The sequence below is a fragment of the Plasmodium relictum genome, assembly GCF_900005765.1.
Source record: "Plasmodium relictum strain SGS1 genome assembly, chromosome: 9".
Classification (NCBI taxonomy): Eukaryota; Apicomplexa; class Aconoidasida; order Haemosporida; family Plasmodiidae; genus Plasmodium; species Plasmodium relictum.
The window spans coordinates 606,518-624,807 of NC_041687.1; the positions used below are offsets into that span (position 1 = coordinate 606,518).

General features: G+C 19.0%; 6 protein-coding genes across 6 annotated transcripts; 2 read left to right on the plus strand and 4 right to left on the minus strand.

The window, feature by feature from the left end:
* Positions 1 to 553: 553 nt before the first annotated feature.
* Positions 554 to 1,404, minus strand: PRELSG_0918000 (conserved Plasmodium protein, unknown function; the record flags this gene model as incomplete). Its single annotated transcript, XM_028676614.1, has 2 exons — positions 554 to 817; positions 1,204 to 1,404. 2 exons carry the CDS (start codon positions 1,402 to 1,404, stop codon positions 554 to 556), a joined length of 465 nt encoding a protein of 154 aa, XP_028533085.1.
* A 442-nt stretch (positions 1,405 to 1,846) lies between these two features.
* TKL2 (tyrosine kinase-like protein, putative) lies at positions 1,847 to 5,982 on the minus strand (the record flags this gene model as incomplete). Its single annotated transcript, XM_028676615.1, has 2 exons — positions 1,847 to 4,818; positions 4,902 to 5,982. 2 exons carry the CDS (start codon positions 5,980 to 5,982, stop codon positions 1,847 to 1,849), a joined length of 4,053 nt encoding a protein of 1,350 aa, XP_028533086.1.
* A 2,619-nt stretch (positions 5,983 to 8,601) lies between these two features.
* Positions 8,602 to 10,568, plus strand: PRELSG_0918200 (conserved Plasmodium protein, unknown function; the record flags this gene model as incomplete). The annotated part of the gene is made up of 2 exons (XM_028676616.1): positions 8,602 to 8,785; positions 9,121 to 10,568. The coding sequence occupies 2 exons, from the start codon at positions 8,602 to 8,604 to the stop codon at positions 10,566 to 10,568; spliced, it is 1,632 nt and encodes a 543-aa protein (XP_028533087.1).
* A 241-nt stretch (positions 10,569 to 10,809) lies between these two features.
* PRELSG_0918300 (conserved Plasmodium protein, unknown function) lies at positions 10,810 to 12,276 on the minus strand (the record flags this gene model as incomplete). The annotated part of the gene is made up of 1 exon (XM_028676617.1): positions 10,810 to 12,276. The coding sequence occupies one exon, from the start codon at positions 12,274 to 12,276 to the stop codon at positions 10,810 to 10,812; it is 1,467 nt and encodes a 488-aa protein (XP_028533088.1).
* A 576-nt stretch (positions 12,277 to 12,852) lies between these two features.
* Positions 12,853 to 13,577, minus strand: EXP1 (circumsporozoite-related antigen, putative; the record flags this gene model as incomplete). The annotated part of the gene is made up of 3 exons (XM_028676618.1): positions 12,853 to 12,906; positions 13,114 to 13,337; positions 13,463 to 13,577. The coding sequence occupies 3 exons, from the start codon at positions 13,575 to 13,577 to the stop codon at positions 12,853 to 12,855; spliced, it is 393 nt and encodes a 130-aa protein (XP_028533089.1).
* A 1,858-nt stretch (positions 13,578 to 15,435) lies between these two features.
* Positions 15,436 to 17,805, plus strand: GCN20 (ABC transporter F family member 2, putative; the record flags this gene model as incomplete). Its single annotated transcript, XM_028676619.1, has 1 exon — positions 15,436 to 17,805. The coding sequence occupies one exon, from the start codon at positions 15,436 to 15,438 to the stop codon at positions 17,803 to 17,805; it is 2,370 nt and encodes a 789-aa protein (XP_028533090.1).
* Positions 17,806 to 18,290: the final 485 nt, after the last annotated feature.

An 18,290-nucleotide genomic window follows, 5' to 3' on the forward strand; every position in this document is an offset into this window, starting at 1 on the left:
TAACACTATTCATATAAATAAAAAAAGTACAACTAAATATCTTCAAATTGTCAAAAAAATTATATATGCAAAATTTTTTTTTATTATTTCGAAATAATAAAAATAAGTAATTTTAATTTTATAATATAAAAATTGTACAATATTTTTAAAAAATTCTGATTTTTATAAAATATCTAAAATGTAAAAAAAATTAACAAAATATTAAGAAAAAAGAAAAATGCAATAAAATACGCATCATTTCTTTCTTTTTAATTTTTTTTTATTTTTCTTTTAAAAATATAATATATACTTTTTTTTTAACTTTTCAAATTTTTTAACTTGTTTATTTTTTTATTTTTTTTTTATTAAATAACCTAAATTATTTTACTATATAATTTCATTTATATTACACACAAATGCATAATTGTAGAATTATTGTTATAAATTATGTTATACTTAAAAATATTTATTGTATTTAAAAAAAATAAAATAAAATAAAATAAATATATAAAAATAAAAGGAAAAGGAAAGAAAAAGTGAATTAGTAAGATAATTTTTTTTTTTATTTATTTATTTAAAAATAATAATATTTAAAAAAATAAAAAATATTTTTTATTTGAGTTGGTATAACTGACAATGAATAACCATTTTTATCTTGTTCATAATAGCGTACCCAATATGAAATTTTTTTATCGCATCTTTTTATTGTCCATATTTCATCACATAAAATTTTACTATTAGATACTTTAAAACTTTCATAACCTCTAATTTTCTTTATTCTTTCTAAAACTCTATCTTCTCTGCATTCATTCATAGCCACTACTTCAATATTTTGTATCTTTTATCAAAAAAAAAAAAAATGTAAATAATAAAATAATCTTAAATATACATACACATTTATTTTCGTGTAATTTCAAACTTGTATTCTTAATTTATTATAAAATAAATACAATAACAAATAAAATTAAAAATCTAATAAATGAAATGTTTTATCAAATACATTTTTATTATTTTTATATAATATTATCTTCTATAAGAAGGCTTATATATATATGAATTTAAATGAAATTAAATTTTATACACAAAAAAATTGGAAAAGTATTTCATATTTTCTAATAAATAAAATTTTATAATTTATTGTATTAAAAAAAAGGACATAGTAAAAATATAATTTAAAAAAAAACCACTAAAAGTTCTTTTCTTTTTTTTTTTCTTTTATTTTACTTTATATATAGCTTGCCGAAATAATGCTGATTTAATTTGATTTATGACATGTTCAACTTTTTGTTCAAAATTGACTGTATGTTCATAATTTTTTAAAAAATCTGGACGGAATTGCACATTAAGAAATTCGTCTGGATATTTCATATTTGTTCCATTTTGTTTCATCCATTTTTTATCTCTAAAACATGGAAATTTAAACATATTAAATTTAATAAAAAGAACAAAAAAATAACATGGATAGGGTTTCTTTAAATATTTTTTATAATCAAATAATATTATAATTATTAATTTAACAAAAAAAAAAAAAAAAAGTTACATCTAAAGAAAAAATAATTAAGGAAAAAAAAAAAAATTTTTTTAAAAATAAAACGAACAAAAAAAAGAAAAAAAAATTTAATGCAATGACAAAGAAAAAAAAAAGTTAATCAAATTGAAAGAGAAAAAAAAATGTAAAAATTTCATTTAGTCTAAGAATCTTCACCTATATATTTACATATAAATATATTTACAATTCAAAATTTTATTAATATACACTTTTATGAATCTTGTTTTTACTAAAATTATTTTCACTCTTCAATTTTTCCATTATATTTACATATATATAAGATAAATTATTAAAAAATGAATAACTTTAATCATTTTTTTATTTTTCATTATAGAAATTTATATTAACAAAAAACGGATAAAGAGGAAAATGAATCCTGTGTGTTGCTGTTGATGAATTTTTATTTTGACAAACATCTTTAATAATTTTATCCTCAGAAAACACAAGTAATGATAAAATATTATTTGGTAAACTATAAGAATATGTATTATTTTTATATAATACATAATTATTAGAAAAAATACAATTTTCACTATTACATAAAACTTTTACATTATATTCAAAATAATAATATAAAAAGTCTCCTTTTATTTTATGATCATAACATGACGGTTTATTTAAAGTTTTCATTTGTACTTCTAATAAAAATAAACAGTGTTTTCTACTTATACATTCATATAAAATATTGGAAATTGTTTTTTTTAAAATTTTTTCAACAAACTCATTTCTCCTACCTACATAATCAGAAATCCATATCTTTTTGGTTGTACTTTTGTTTTGGTCACATGCAAAATATTTTAATTGATTTGATTTTAATAAAAAAATATTGTGAATATTTTTTTTATCATCATGGTATACTGCTATTTCAAAAAAAAAATTACTTTGTGCATTAACCGAAGTAAACTTATTTTCAACCTTATCATAATCATTCCACTCTCCTCTTAAAAAATATTTATTTTTACTATGGCAATTTTTTTCATTATTTTCTTTGAAATTTAAAATATTAAATTCATACAAGATATCTAAGAAAGTAACATCAGAAACAACCTTATTTTCATCTATTATCATTTCAAATATATTTTTATTAAACCATGAAAAAACATTAGAATTATTCACATTCCTATTTTTATCAAAGTTAATAAAATTTATAAAATTAGAAATATATATTATATTATTTTCCTTTATATCTCTAATAGGAATAAAAGAATCTTTTTCTACTATTGTATTATTATTTTCTTTTTTAAGGGTATTATAATTTTTCAATGAAGACTTACAAACTTTATCATTATTATTTTTAGAATTACTGTCTTCTTTTTTTAAGTTACATTTATATTTTTCACAATCATTTGATTTTTTTTCTTCATCAATTGAAATATTTATTCTCATAATTTTCTTTTTATTATTTATGCAATTTTCTTTTAACTCCATATTATTCTCTTTTTTAATATTAAAAATCATTTTGGGTGTATTATTTCTACAATTTCTTTTTAAAGGCCACTTATTAGAGCAAAAATTATTATATAATTTTTTTTCATTTTTCGATTGATATAAATTATATGAATCATTAAAAGGTTCACAGCTTGAATATGCATTATTTTTCTTTTCTTCTTCATTAATGCTTTTATTACTTATATCGTAGAAATTTTGATTTTTCGCTTTATTTTGACTATCTTTATAATTATTTATATTTTCATAATTTGTGCTACTTTGGTTATTAATTTGAATACTATCAATATATTCATTATACGTATTACTGCTATCATTATTTATGTAATCTAAATTATTATATTTATTATTCACATAACTTTTGTTCATAAATATAACATTATTTTTATGATTATCATTACTTATATTAAGACGATTTTTTAATGAATCACTGTTATTAATAGAAGTGCAATTATAGTATCTATTAGACATATTATTTTTATTGCTCATATCATGATAATAAATATCATTATTAATACTTTTTTCCATAAAACTATATCTTTGTTCTTGGGTAAAAATATTTTTTTCAATATTTTTCTCTCCACTTAAAAAATTATTATATTTATTAATATTATCATTATCATTAAACCTTATATTATATTCTTTTTTAATATCTTTTCTTTTATTACCATTACTTCCTCTGTAGTTACTATATTTTTCCTTAATTTCACAATTTATTTGTTTATAGTGATTTATTTTATCAGAATAATATAAACTACTATAACTTTTGAAATGACAATGTTTGTCACGATCTTTTATAACAGATATATTTTTTGAATCATATAAGTTATTCCTCAAATAATTATAAATATATATAAAAAAATAGCAATTCATCAAATTAAAAGAAAATGGATTAAAAAAAAAAATTTTATTAAAAGAATCTCTATGTGACTTCTCAAAAAAAAAGCCTTTTATATTACTCACATTACTAATTGTGTTGTATTTAAAACTTAAGTATTTATTTGTAAGCACTTTATTAAGATGTGTATTATCTACATTGTCATCACTATTTTTCTGAGAATATTCAGAAAATAGATTTTCATAAGCACCTTTATATAAATTACGAAATTTATCATTTCTAAATAAAAGATGAATAAATTTATAAAAAAATCGGTTTAAAGTATTAGAATTTATTTCTCTTATGTGATTGATATAAACATTATAATTTTTTATCTTTTTGTAATATTCATTATTTTTAATTTTTTCATTTTTTAAATCATGATTTTCATTTTTATTACATTTTCTATCTGTAATATATATTTTTTCCTCTTCATTAATTCTATAATTATTAGATATATTATTGTTATATTTATCTTTTTCATATTCTTCATAATACATATTTATATTGTTAATTTTCCTTTTATACATTTCCTTTTGTTTCTTTATGAACAAATCACTCTCTTTTTGTATTTCTAATAAAATTAAATTTACCAATTTAGATGATGGCCTACTTTTAATATTAGGATTTAAACATAAAAAAGATAGTTTTGTTAATTTCTCAACTAAAAAATCAGGAAAATTAACACTATAATCTAAAACAGAATAAATGGATTTATAATCGTTCATATTTATATGATTAACTAAATAATCGAATACATTTTCATCAATTTCACTTTTTTGTTTATGACAATATATGGGGCATTTCTCATTTGTATTGTAAATACAATTGTAGTTCTTTCCCACATGAATAGCAGGAGACTTTGAAACTAGCATTTCTAATATTAATGCTCCGAAAGAATATATTTCTGTCTGTTCATTTATTTCATGGGTAGATATATAATACGGATCTGCATATCCAGGGGTTCCTATATAAAAAGTATATATATTCAACAAAAATGTTTTATATATTTATATGTACATATATATTTATATATATTTGCATTCTTACCTCCAGTCAAATTAAATATATTATTATTATTTACATAAACAAATGATAGACCAAAATCTCCCAGCTTAGCATTAAACTTTTCATCTATTAAAATATTTGCGGATTTTAAATCTCTATGATATACTATAGGAGAAGATGTATGTAAATAACATAAAACATTTATTATTTGAACCAAAATATTTATTCTAACACTAAAGGATAAAAACAGAGGTTGACGATTTTCAAATGTATCACTTTGAGAACCAAAATTTTTAAAAAAATGGGAACTTAAAAAATTATTTGCTTTATATTTGGAAAAACAACTATTTGAATAACCATAACATTGATTTTTAGGAATAAAATTATCGTCAAATCTTAAGTTTGAACAACTATTTTCTAAATTCTCTTTATTTTTGGAATTATAAAAATAATAATGATTAAATAAAAGAGTTCTTAAATCCCCTAAATTAGCATATTCATAAATTAAATAAAAGTAATTTTTATTCATTGAGTAACCTAATAAAGATAAAATATTTTTATGTCTATATCTACTCATAATTATAATTTCATTTTCAAAACCATTGTTTTCATTTTTTTTTAAAACTTTTATTGCTACATTAATACAGCTTTTTAATATTCCTTTATAAACAGTTCCATTCCCACCTTTGGCAACTCTATTTTCTTCAGAAAAATTATTTGTTGCTTCAACTAAGTCACTGTAATTATATCTATTTGATAATATTTTTAAAGGAATATATATGTTTTCCTCATTTTTACTTTTTAATTTGCATTCGCTCTTTTTCCGAGCTACTTCATTCTTTTCTTTTTTATTCGTTTCTTCTTCACAACTTTTGTTTTCTTCATCATACATATTTAAAATATATTTATCATGTGTATCAAAGGTTTCTATATATATCAATTTTTTATCATTATTGCTATTATTTTCTTCTCTCTTTACATTTTCTTCTTTTTTATTTTGATAATTCTTTGATAGACTGAATCTTAGATATTCTTGTTTTTTTTTTTCTATTTTTTGTTTAAATACATCAATCGCACCTTTTTCAATATTTTGTTCTTTTAAAGGATAATATTGTTTGCTCATTTTAGGAAAAAAAAAAAACTAAAACAAAGTTTTATAAAAAGAATAGAATAAAGAAACAAAAAAAAAAAGAAATGTAAAAACAAAAATAGAAAAAAAAATATAAACAAAAACAAGTACAAAAACAAACAGAAAAGATAGAATAATAGAACTTCTGTGTGTAAAATAAGAACAAAGAAAAAAAAAGATAATGATAAATAAACAATAATAATTTAAATATATATATAACAGAAATAAAAGAATATTTAAAACAAAAAAGAAAAATTTATAAGAAATAAGAATTCAAAAATTAAAAATATATGCGTTACTATTACTCAAAACTCATGATATATTTTATTTAATTTATCTCTAATTTTAATTAAATTATTTACTATTTTTCTATTTTTCACAGAATTCAAAACAATTGAATTATATATGTGTTTATTATTTATCAGCTTATATTATAATATAAATTAATTTTAATGTTATTATTTTTTTTTAATATTTAATTTTTATTACAGATTAATTTTACTTTTTTTTTTTGTTTGTTGTCTAGTAACCATTTCCTAAAACATGTTGCATTAATTTATGCTATCAGAAAAATTAATTTTCTAATTTATCTCTTTTTTTTTCATTTTTTTTTTTCTTATTGAAATAATAATATTATCTTGTCTTAATTTTTTACTTTTTCCCATAGAATATTCTCTTATTTTCTTTTTATCTTCTTTTTTATTTCGCATTATAATTTTTTCCTAATATTTTTGTAATGATTTAAATACCAAAGACAAAGAAATTATTCCATTTTTATTGCACGATTCACTTTATGGTGTTTTTTTTTTTTTTTTACATTAAAAAAAACTGTAAAAAGAAAAATATAAAGAAAAAAAATAAAATAAATGAATAAACTACATATATTGATATTTCAATTATTTTAAGATTATCTTAATATTTAATAAAAATTAATATTTGTTCGATTTCTTTAGGAATAAGGATTAAATTCCAAGGAATTATGAACATAAAAGAATACAAAAAGAATAACCTATTTTAACATATTTTAACTTAGTATTTCAAAAAGAATTATAAAAATATAACTTTTTAAGTTGTTTTTCTTTGATGATATAATTATATAACTTGTTTATATAAATGTATTTTTTTATTAATTTTTTTAATTCCTAAAACATGAAACCATTGCATGCATTATTTAAAAATTCGACTGATGCATGTGCGAATTGAACAAAATAAATATGTTACCCATTTTATTAATTTAAATAGTTCCTCGTATTTTGGATTATTTTAGACATAAAATTAGTTTGCTTCTATAATTTTAGTTTGCATACTAATATATATTTAAAAATACAGACTATTATTTATTCAAAAAAACAGTACATAATATACTGATTACCTGTGAAAATTTTTATGAACTATAATATTTTTTTTTCGGAATATATTAAAAAAAAAATACTAACAGTAAAAACACATTTGTTTCAAAAGAAAAAAGAAATGTTTATGTTTAGAACTACTATGAAAAGTTTGTTATTTTATTCCAAATACTTAATTCTTTAATTTCTTATATATGTGAAAATTTTTTTTTTTTGTTTCTAATAACATAATTACAATATATATTTATACTGGAAGAAATTTAAAAACATGGAATATTACTTATTTACAAATTCGAAACATAAAAAAGTTGTTTTTATATCATGTAATTTATTTTTCACATATGTAAAATAATATATGTCAATAAAAAATAAGAATTTATAATTCTTTGCCGCTTTCTTTTTTTTTAAACTGAAAACCTTTTAATTTTAATAATATATTTAAACTTAAATATGTATATTTTTTTAATTGGTGAAAATAATTATATATCAAAATATATTTCTCTCAATAAAAAAAAAAATTTTATTTTCATTTTTATCTTTCATATATATATGATATAATAAAATTTTATCATCTAAATTCTAGCCTTTTATTGCTGTTTTCATTATATAGTTACAATACTATGCTATCTAAAATACGTAACAATTGTAATTTAAAAAAAAGGAATAAAAAAAAATTATATTAACATAAGAATGAATTTTTTTATAAAATTAATGTAATTGTAAAATACTTTATAAATTATTTTAATTAATCAAATTAGCAGAATTATCAAAATATGTATTTTTTTCTTCTTATAATTAATACCATATAAAATATAAATACATAATCATTAAGTATTCATATGAAAAAAATTTTTTTTATGTATAATATGGAATATTAAATTTGTGTAAATTTACATTTATGCACACACTCAACAAAAAAAAAAAAAATTATATTAAAAGTATAAATTCCAATACTCATATTAAAAAGATATTAAAATTAGATAATTTTAATAACAATAATTATAAAACTAAAAAAATTGAAATAGTTTTATAGATAAAACTGGTAAATTAGTATAACATTAAGGACTTCCTGTTCTTAATACATAAATTAAAAAAATAATTCTTAATTCACTCTAATATATCCTTTTTTCTATACTGTAATTTAATTTTTTTTTTTCTTTTAAAAGTATTATATATATAGTTATAAAAAATTAAATAACTTATTTTTTAAAAGTATTATATCAATATGTAACTTTTTTAACCTTAAAATATAAGAATTTATTCAATGAAAAGCAAAATAAATATATTAAAAGATAGTAACATAAAAACATTCAATACATGTTTTGATAATATAGATTTGAACTTAGCTTCTTTAAAAAACCAAAATTTGAAAAATGGACCAGAATTTTCTTTTTTTTATGAATATGCACATGATAGACCAGTACTCTCTCTCTCCTTAGACGAAAGTGGTAAAAAAGAAGTGAAAATAATAATTCAATAATAAAAAAAAGAAATTCAGGCTATTTTTATTTTATCTTTGTTTTTGTATTGTATTAACATAAATAACCTTTTATATTTTAAAAATATCTTAAAGAATGAATACGCTTAAAATATGTGTTTTTTTATGTAGAAAAATATAAGTTTTGTCTTTTTACTTATAAGCATTTAATGCATATTTTTCTTTTTATTTTTTAAATAAACAAACTTATTTAAGTAATTTTTGTATTTTATTTAAATAAATGATATATTTAATATCTTCCATTTTATTTAATTTTTATTCTTATTTTTTTTTTTTTTTTTGTAGGAACTTATCTGGCAACAGCTAGTGCAGATCATTCAATACGTATACACAATCTAAAAAATTTATCAACAATTAAAGAATTATATCATAAAAAGTGCGGTCATTATGACTGGGTAAATGAAGTATTTTTTACTAAGAAAAATGAAGTTCTTTCAGGAGGATTAGATGGAAAAATATGTTTATGGAATACTACGTACTCTTGTAAAATCCCTAAAATAAATAAAATTATGAAATGTTCAGAATATTTAGAACAACAAAGAAAGGTTAGAGAAGTAAAATTTAAAGCTTCTAATAATATGATCTCTTGTAAAGAAATGTATGCACATCATTCTACAATTAGTGATATGAAATTTGATAAAACAAATGAAAAATGCATTACTAGTAGTTATGACAAAACACTAAAACTTTTTGACATAAAAAAATTCCGAGAAATATCCACTTACAAAGGTAATCATTTTTACCCAATAACCAAATTTTTATGGCTACAAAATAAAATTATATCTGGAGATAAAAATGGAACAATATGCGTTTTTGACATAGAATCATGCCAAGAAATATTCAATGCAAAAAGTACACACAATGGCAACATAGGAGCAATGAACTATTTTTATTTATATATGAATGATAATGAAACTTTCATAACAGATCCTATTTTAAACAGAGAAAAAAAAAATTTTTTTAATTTACAAGGAAATGATTATGACAAAAAAAATAATTCAAAAAAAGATATTGAGAAATCTATTAATCGTGACAATATTAATACAGTAAATTCAGATAATTTATATGGTACAAATAACAATTATTTAAATTTAAATAATGAAAAAATACCTTTAATAGTAACGGGAGGTCAAACTGATGGTACAATAAAAGTAAGAGATTTTCGAATTTTTCATAAATATATAAGCTGTAAAAAAATCCATACATCCAGCATTAATTGTATTATAACTTACAACTTAAATAATAAAACGTATATTATTTCGTGTTCAGCCGATGGTTTTTGTTATCAATTTGAGATTCAAAGTATATGTTCTTCCAATTTGAATAATTACTTGAAAAAAATATGTGTTAATGAGCCTATTTTATCAGCAAGATATATTGGAAATCACTTAATTTTGGTTGGTTCATCTTTTGGAAATTTATTTTTGTTGGATTTTTCTGATTTTTCAGAAAGAAAATTAACAGAACAACAAAAAAATTTAACTGACATAAATAATATAAATGAAAATTTTAACAATTTTATTGAAAAACCACATATATTATATGATAAAACCAATAGAAATATATTGTGGGCTTTTGGTGCCTGTAAAAAAGGAGGAATTAATTGTATAGAATGTATTTTTATTTATGATTCTAAAAATTTACTCAAAAATGAATTAGAAATTTATAGTATTATAGCAGCAGGTGATGATGGTATCCCAAGTTTTTTATATATACCTAACTCTTTTACATAAAGTACATACATGCATATATACATACTATTTTATTTCTTTCTATTTTACATTTCATTTTATTTATGTCGATATTAATGGTTTATATATATTTATTTTAATAAAAATTAAAAATATGAAAGAAATCTTAGCATTAAAAATCATAAAGTAAAAAAATATTTTGTTAGAGTTTAAAAAAAATTAAATGGGTTATGCAAATTTTAAATATTACAAAGAAGTTTAAAATTTAAAGAAGAATGTACAATTATGATTTTGGTACTTTATTAAATTGATAAAAATATTTTTGTAGTTTTTCATCTTCTTCTTGTCTTACATGAAATAAATTTGATAATTTAGGTATGCTGAATTTATCATGTAGTAAATTTTGTGGATTCATAGGCTTGCATAAATTGTTTAAGCATAAAAATAATGGCAAAGAATTATAATTTTTTATTGGTGGTAATAAATGAGTGTTCTTGTAAATTTCATAAACATGATAATTTGCCAAAGAAATACTTTTTAACTTAAAGAAATTTTCAAAATAAAAACTCATTTTATCAATAAAATTATTTGAATTAATGAAATTCCTATTTTTATTTACCCCATTTTTCTTTTCTTTTTTTAGTGTTTTATTCATATATTCAAGGGAATCTATCAATGCATATTCATTTTCTATTAAAAGTGAAAGAAAGTTGTTTATTTCTTTTTGTATTTTTCTTTTTGGTTCTTCATAGATAAAATTATTTTTCTTCATCAACTCATAATCTTTTTTAATAAACGGAAACTGAGTCAAAGAATTCAAAGGAAACTCATAAAAATGTAAAAATGACTTACCAAATTTTGAATTATTTAATAGAATTACATTATTCGAATCAATATTTTTTAGAAGTACATTTTGCTTATGAGATACTCTTTTAAAACTTTCTTCATTTATGTAAGTTAAGAAATAAAAAAATAAATTAAAGGATCTAAATAAAAACATGTTAATTAAATTGTTTACTTCTATATTAGAATTTATTTTTTTGCACATATATTCATCGTAAAGACAATTTTTAGAAGATTCCCTATTACTTTTTTTTTTTTTTAAAATATTGTATAATGTATTAAAAAAAATAGAATAATGATTAATTTCATTCCTCCTTATACTTTCTAATATGTTTATATGCAATTTCTTTTTTATATCTTCATCAATACATAATAATCTTCTCAGTGAAACAACGGAAGGTTTATACTTCTGTAAAAAATAGGAATAACGTATTAATTTTTCCTTTTTGTTTAAAATGTTCTGTATATAAACATAACTAACATTATGTTTTTTTATGATAATGCCTATTTCATCATAATCATTATTACATTGGAAATATCTATTTATTTTTAATAATATTTTTTTAAAAAAGTTTATATAGTCCAAATCATGCTTAATAAAAATCAAATCACCTGTACTTAAACTTAAATCAATTTCGTAATCTGTAGTATATCCCCATGCTTTTCCATAAAAATAATTTAGTGCTTCATTTTCATTTTCATCACTTACATGAAAAGAATTTTCTTTGAAGTTCTCACTATTTACTTTATTTTTTATAATATTTTTATCAAAATTTTTTAAAAACAAATTTTTATTTAATCTTTCATTTTCTCGAAAATTTTTTATTCTATTAATTTCATTAAATAAAAAAATACAAAAAGGAGATCCACATATAACAAATTTAAAGAAAAACGATCTATTTGGCATATTTCTTTAAAATAATAAAAATAAATTTCACTTTTCTTTTACAAGAATCATACTTTTTCAAAAAAAAAAAAAAAATTGACTTCTAGAATTTTTTTTTTCAAAAAAATTTTACAAAAAAAATTTTCAAAAATCCATTTTTTTATAAATTCCAATCATAGTGCTTAAAAGAAAATACATTTTTATTAGAATAAATTTTTACTTCTTTTTAGGAAAAATCGTAAATAAAACTTTTATTATTTATATTTTTTATTGTATGGTAATTAATCATAACTTTACAATAATTTTTTATTCATTATATATCACATCTTAATAACAGTTATGGGATAAAAAAAAATCACTACGCAACACTTTTCTTTATAAATAATTATAACAACTTTAATAAAATATAAAATGAATAAAAAGAAAAATGAAAAAAAAAAAAATGAAGAAATTAAAATTTTTCACTATTGTCCAAAAATGAAAATGTGAATAAAAATATAAAATTAAATAAAATAAATATTATCAAAATTTAAACTCTTTTGATAATAAAAAAATAAAAAAAGCTCGTGCTATAACTCATTAACTAGGTTAAGATGACTAACCCCTCCCATCAAAAGCTCGTTTAAATAAGCTTATGAGTTGTCTCTTCAACTATTGATTACTTCCACCACTGTTATTACCACCATCATCGTTATTACCACCATCATTGTTATTACCACCATCATTGTTATTACCACCATCACTATTATTACCACCATCTTCATTCTATTAAATTTTAAATAAAAAAAAAATATATAATGAAACAATAAAATAATAAAAAAAATAAAAAATACTATAACAATTTATTTTTAATCATACATTTTTAGAGCGTCCAATTTTGAATGGGTGTCTATTGTGGGAAGTGTTATATAATACTAATCCAACACCACTAGCAACAGCTGCTGCTAATATAGCTAAAGTTGAAGCAAGAGCTCCTGTAATCACTTTGTATTTGGATCTGCTTTTTGAAACTTTAACAAGTTCTTCATCTTTTTTAATCATATCAGATAGAATTTCTGATACATCAATATCAAGTTTTTGTTCTTTTGTAAAAAAAAAAATGAAAAAAAAAAAAAAATTATGTATTATACGAAGTATATTTTTGTAATTTAATAAATGAACAACTTCAATTTTTCTATATCTAAAATATTTTTCAACTTACTTTTACTAGACTTTTTTTTAGGGATAGTTTTATTATTTTCTACACTTGTAACTTTTCCTTCTATGGATTTATTGAAAAGGATAAAAAAGAAAGTAAGAAAAATAATTGATGAGAGATTCATTTTTATCAAAAGTATGAAAAAGTAATTATTTAAAAGTTATATATATTTTTAATTTTAAAATACTACTATTATATATTGATAAATTTTTCTTAATTTTTCAAACTTTGTATTTTTTAATTTATTTAAAAAATTTAATTAAAATTTAAATATAAATTTTTTTTCAATTTACTATATTCATAAAACTTGAAAACTCAAAATTTCAAATAAACTTTATCTAGTAAAATTTATTTATATCTATCTTTTTTTTTTTTTCTTCTTTCTCTGATTATTTGTTCTTTTAAGTATATTTACTATATATAGTAGAGTACTTACCTTTTTTTTTTTTTTAATTTAAATTAATTTAGAAAAAAAAAAAATGCAATAAAAAAAAAATTCTCTTCTTTTTTATTTTAAATAAAAAATATACTTATGCTATAAAAAGATAATTGATGCATTTTTTTCAACATAATTTTGATCCGATACTATTTTTTTATAACATTCTAGATAATTTAGATGCATGCAAAAAATACTTGAAGCTAGTAAATATTTCAATTCTTTATTCTATTATAAAACACATATAAATACTTTATAGAAAAAATAATCACTTAAAAAATTATTCATAAAATAATATATAGAAATTAAATTATTGAACAATTATGTCATTTCTTTATGCCATAAAATAAAAAAAATAAATACTTTAATTTTTTTAAGGGACTTTTTTAAAAATAAAAACAATATATTTAGATATAAAAAAGCAAAATACATTATTTTTCTCTATTAGCATGCATATAAAAAACATTCCCGATATAATATATATAATATAATATACTTTATATAATATAATACGGTTATTTTTATAAGTTTTTAGTACTTTGTAGAAAATTTTATGAAATGTTCAATGGAACTTAATTTATGATGATTACTTCTAGAGGTTTTAAATAACTCAGAAAGGTATGTAAAAAAGCATACCTTTATTATTTTTAAAAATTAAAAATTATAAATAAAAATAGTGAAATATGAAAAAAAAAATACTTTTAAATTAATAATAGAATAACGAAAAAAAAAAGTATTAATAATATTATTTTTAAATAGGGGAAAATATAAATGTGAAAGTAAAAATATGTATGTATTTATTAAAAAAAATAATACCATTTTTAAATAAGGAAAAATACAAAGGTAAAAATTATATATATATTAAAAAAAAAATAATGAAAAATTAAAAACATTTATTAATAGTTTTAAAAGTCATAATTATGTATTAATAACTTTTCTAACAAAATCTATTTAAAAAAAAAAGAAAAAACGAAAAAAAGAAATTCATATTTTAAAAAAATGTAGTTCATAATAAAAATAATTTACTTACACAATTTTTTAAAGATGTAATTTAGTGTAAAAGATAAGAAAAATTAGTTATGGAATATCTTTAAAATGTTATTTCAAAAAAAAAAAGAAAACATTAAGCAGGAAAATATTTTTATAAAGATGTAAGTTTAAAAAAAAAAAAAAATAATTTATTTTTAAAGTAATTTGTAACATAGCATAAAAATATATAAAAAAAATATTCTTTTTTTTTTAACAAATTACATATGTAAAAATAATAGAAGTGCTATTTTGTTGACTATTATTTTTAAATGAATAAAAATTAATTTAAATTTTAAATTTTTATTTTTATTCATTTTATTTCATTTCCTTTTTTTCTTTATATGGAAATTAAATAGTGTAAAAAGTGTTTGGTTTATTTAAACTTGTATTATTTTAACTTTTAATGCTGCTATTGAATTAAGTCAGTTCATTTTCGTTATTAGGTGTTTTTTATTGTAAGTTAAATAATAAGGTTTAATAAGGTAAAATAAAAGGATAAATAAAAAAAAGTGAAAACATGAAAAATCTTTTAGAAAATTTATTTGAGCTCCTCGAATTTGATGAGGAAACTGAAAGTTATTTAAGAGAAAGAATAATTGATGAAAAAAAAAAAATATTGGAAAATGGTGTAGATTATTTTTATGATTTAGTTTGCTCATTTTCTGAAAAAAAAATAAAAAAAAGTAAAATAACAGAAATTTTTAACAAACACTTAAAAAGTAGCAATGTAATAGCTGATAAAAACAAAAATATTAATTACGAAAAATTATCAAAATCCTTTAACCTAAAAGAATACTGGAAAAATAATAATATCATAGGTTATAATGATCCCTTTTTAGGAATACATGAAAAACAAATTAATTACAATACAAATGTCCCCTTAAGCGAAAGTATAAAAATAAATAAGGAAAAAGAAAAACAAAAGCAAAAACAATTAAATTTATTTAAGGAATGGATTAAAAACAAAATTAAAATTCCATCACCTATAAGAGTACACAATTTGCTACATTATAATGATTCTAATAAGAACAAAACAAAAATTGAAAAAATGTATGATATTAAAATTGATAACTTTAATTTAAGTATTGGTCAAAGGAACTTACTAAATGATACTACTTTAAAAATAAATGTTATGAACAAATATGGACTTATAGGAAAAAATGGAATTGGTAAAAGTACATTATTGGCAAAGTTAGCTAGGTATGAAATTGAAGAAATAAAAAAAGACATTAGCATAGCCTGTATTGAACAAGATTTATTTCTTGAAGATGTTACTGTTCTGGAATCTGTACTGATGGTTGACAAACTAAGATATGATCTATTAAAAGAACTAGAATATCTTGAATCAATAAAAAATAAAAGAAAAGATAACATGGAAAATTTATGTGATGAAATTAAAGAAGAAAAAAAAAAAAATGATATAAAGAAAATTAATAATACAAAAGAGGGAAACAGCGAAAATATAGATGAACAAATATTAGCTATTTATGAAAAATTAAATAGTATTTCCTACTTAGAAACAGAAAAAGAGGCAAGCAAAATTTTATGTGGACTAGGTTTTGATTCTAATTTGCAGAAAAAAAAAGTAAACTCTTTAAGTGGAGGTATGAAAATGAGGCTATGCTTAAGTCGTATTTTATTTAGTAACAATGATATAATATTATTAGATGAACCAACTAACCATCTAGATATATACACAATACAGTTTTTGATAGATTACATAAAAAAATTAAATAAGACATGTATTATTGTTTCCCATGATAGAGATTTTTTAAATGAAGTTTGCACAGATATCATTCACTTTCATAATAAAAAATTGACTTATTACTCAGGAAATTATGATCAATTTGAAAAAACTAGAATAGAGCATTTATTACAACAACAAAGAGAATTTGATTCAATTGAAATGAAGAAAAAACATGTACAAAAATTTATTGATAGATTCAGATGCAATTCAAAAAGAGCATCACTTGTTCAAAGTAGAATAAAGCTCTTAAATAAATTACCTGTGATAAATTTGGAGAAAGAAGAAACTCCATTTAGCTTCTCATTTTTAGAACCATTTTATATATCCAATGTTCTAATTAGATTAAAAAATGTGTCATTTAAAAATTCAATGTTTAAAAATATACAAATAAAAAAAAACACAAATATTATAATAGGGGATAGTTTTAATGAAAATAATATAAAAATGAATTCAGAGTCACCTAATATCACTAAAGATGAAGAACTTGTTTCAACTAATATTAATAATGATTACCAATTTAAACATGAGTTTTTATTTAAAAATGCATCTTTTGAAGTAGACATGGACTCTAGAATTGCAATTTGTGGTGTTAATGGAAGTGGTAAAACAACATTAATCAAAATTATTTTGAATTTAATAGATGTTTTTGAAGGAGAATTACATGTTAGCAATAAAGCAAATATAGGATATTATTCCCAATACCATGTTGATAGTTTAAATCCAATTTTTAATTCAATACAACAATTACAGTATAATTATTCCAGCAAAAATATAAAAGAAGAGGAAGCCATCAAATATTTTAATAAATTTAATATACCTACAAATATTTTATATGAACCCATATATGTTTTATCAGGAGGTCAAAAGAGTAAATTGGCATTAGCTATTTTAGCCTATAAAAATCCCAACATACTAATTTTAGATGAACCATCAAATCATCTCGATATTGAATCAGTTCAAGCCTTAATTGTAGCATTAAACTTGTATAAAGGAGGAATTATTATTATTAGTCACGACACCTATCTAATAAAACATGTGGCTGATGAAATATATCACATAAATAATTTTACGAAAGAATTGATTAAGATAAACTATGATTTTGATAAATATACGAAATTAATACTTGAAAATAAGATATAAAGCATCTATCTTTTTTACTTTTATTATTTTTATGTTTCCAATAAAATGCATATATATAAATATATATATATAAACTTGCTACTAGTTTTAGGATATATTTTTTGATTAAGCCTATATAAATACTAATAATTTAAATGAAATTAACTAGTTATTATTTATAGAAATCAAATTAAATCATACTTAATATTTCTCATAAAAAACATATAGACTAATTTTTAAATAGGTAAATATGAAAATTAAGAAATAAAGCAAACTCATTTATAAGTATAAAACATTCATGTTTTAGTACATTACAATTATTAAAAAAAATATCACAATTTAAAAAATTAAAATAAAATAAAGCATTAAGAACATGAAATGTTCTTTAAATAAATAGAAGTGCAAAAAATAGAGTAAAAATTCACGTAAAAATAAAAATAAATTATTCATAATTAAAATATATTTTATCATATAGAACCGAAATTTATTCAATGAATTTTACAAAA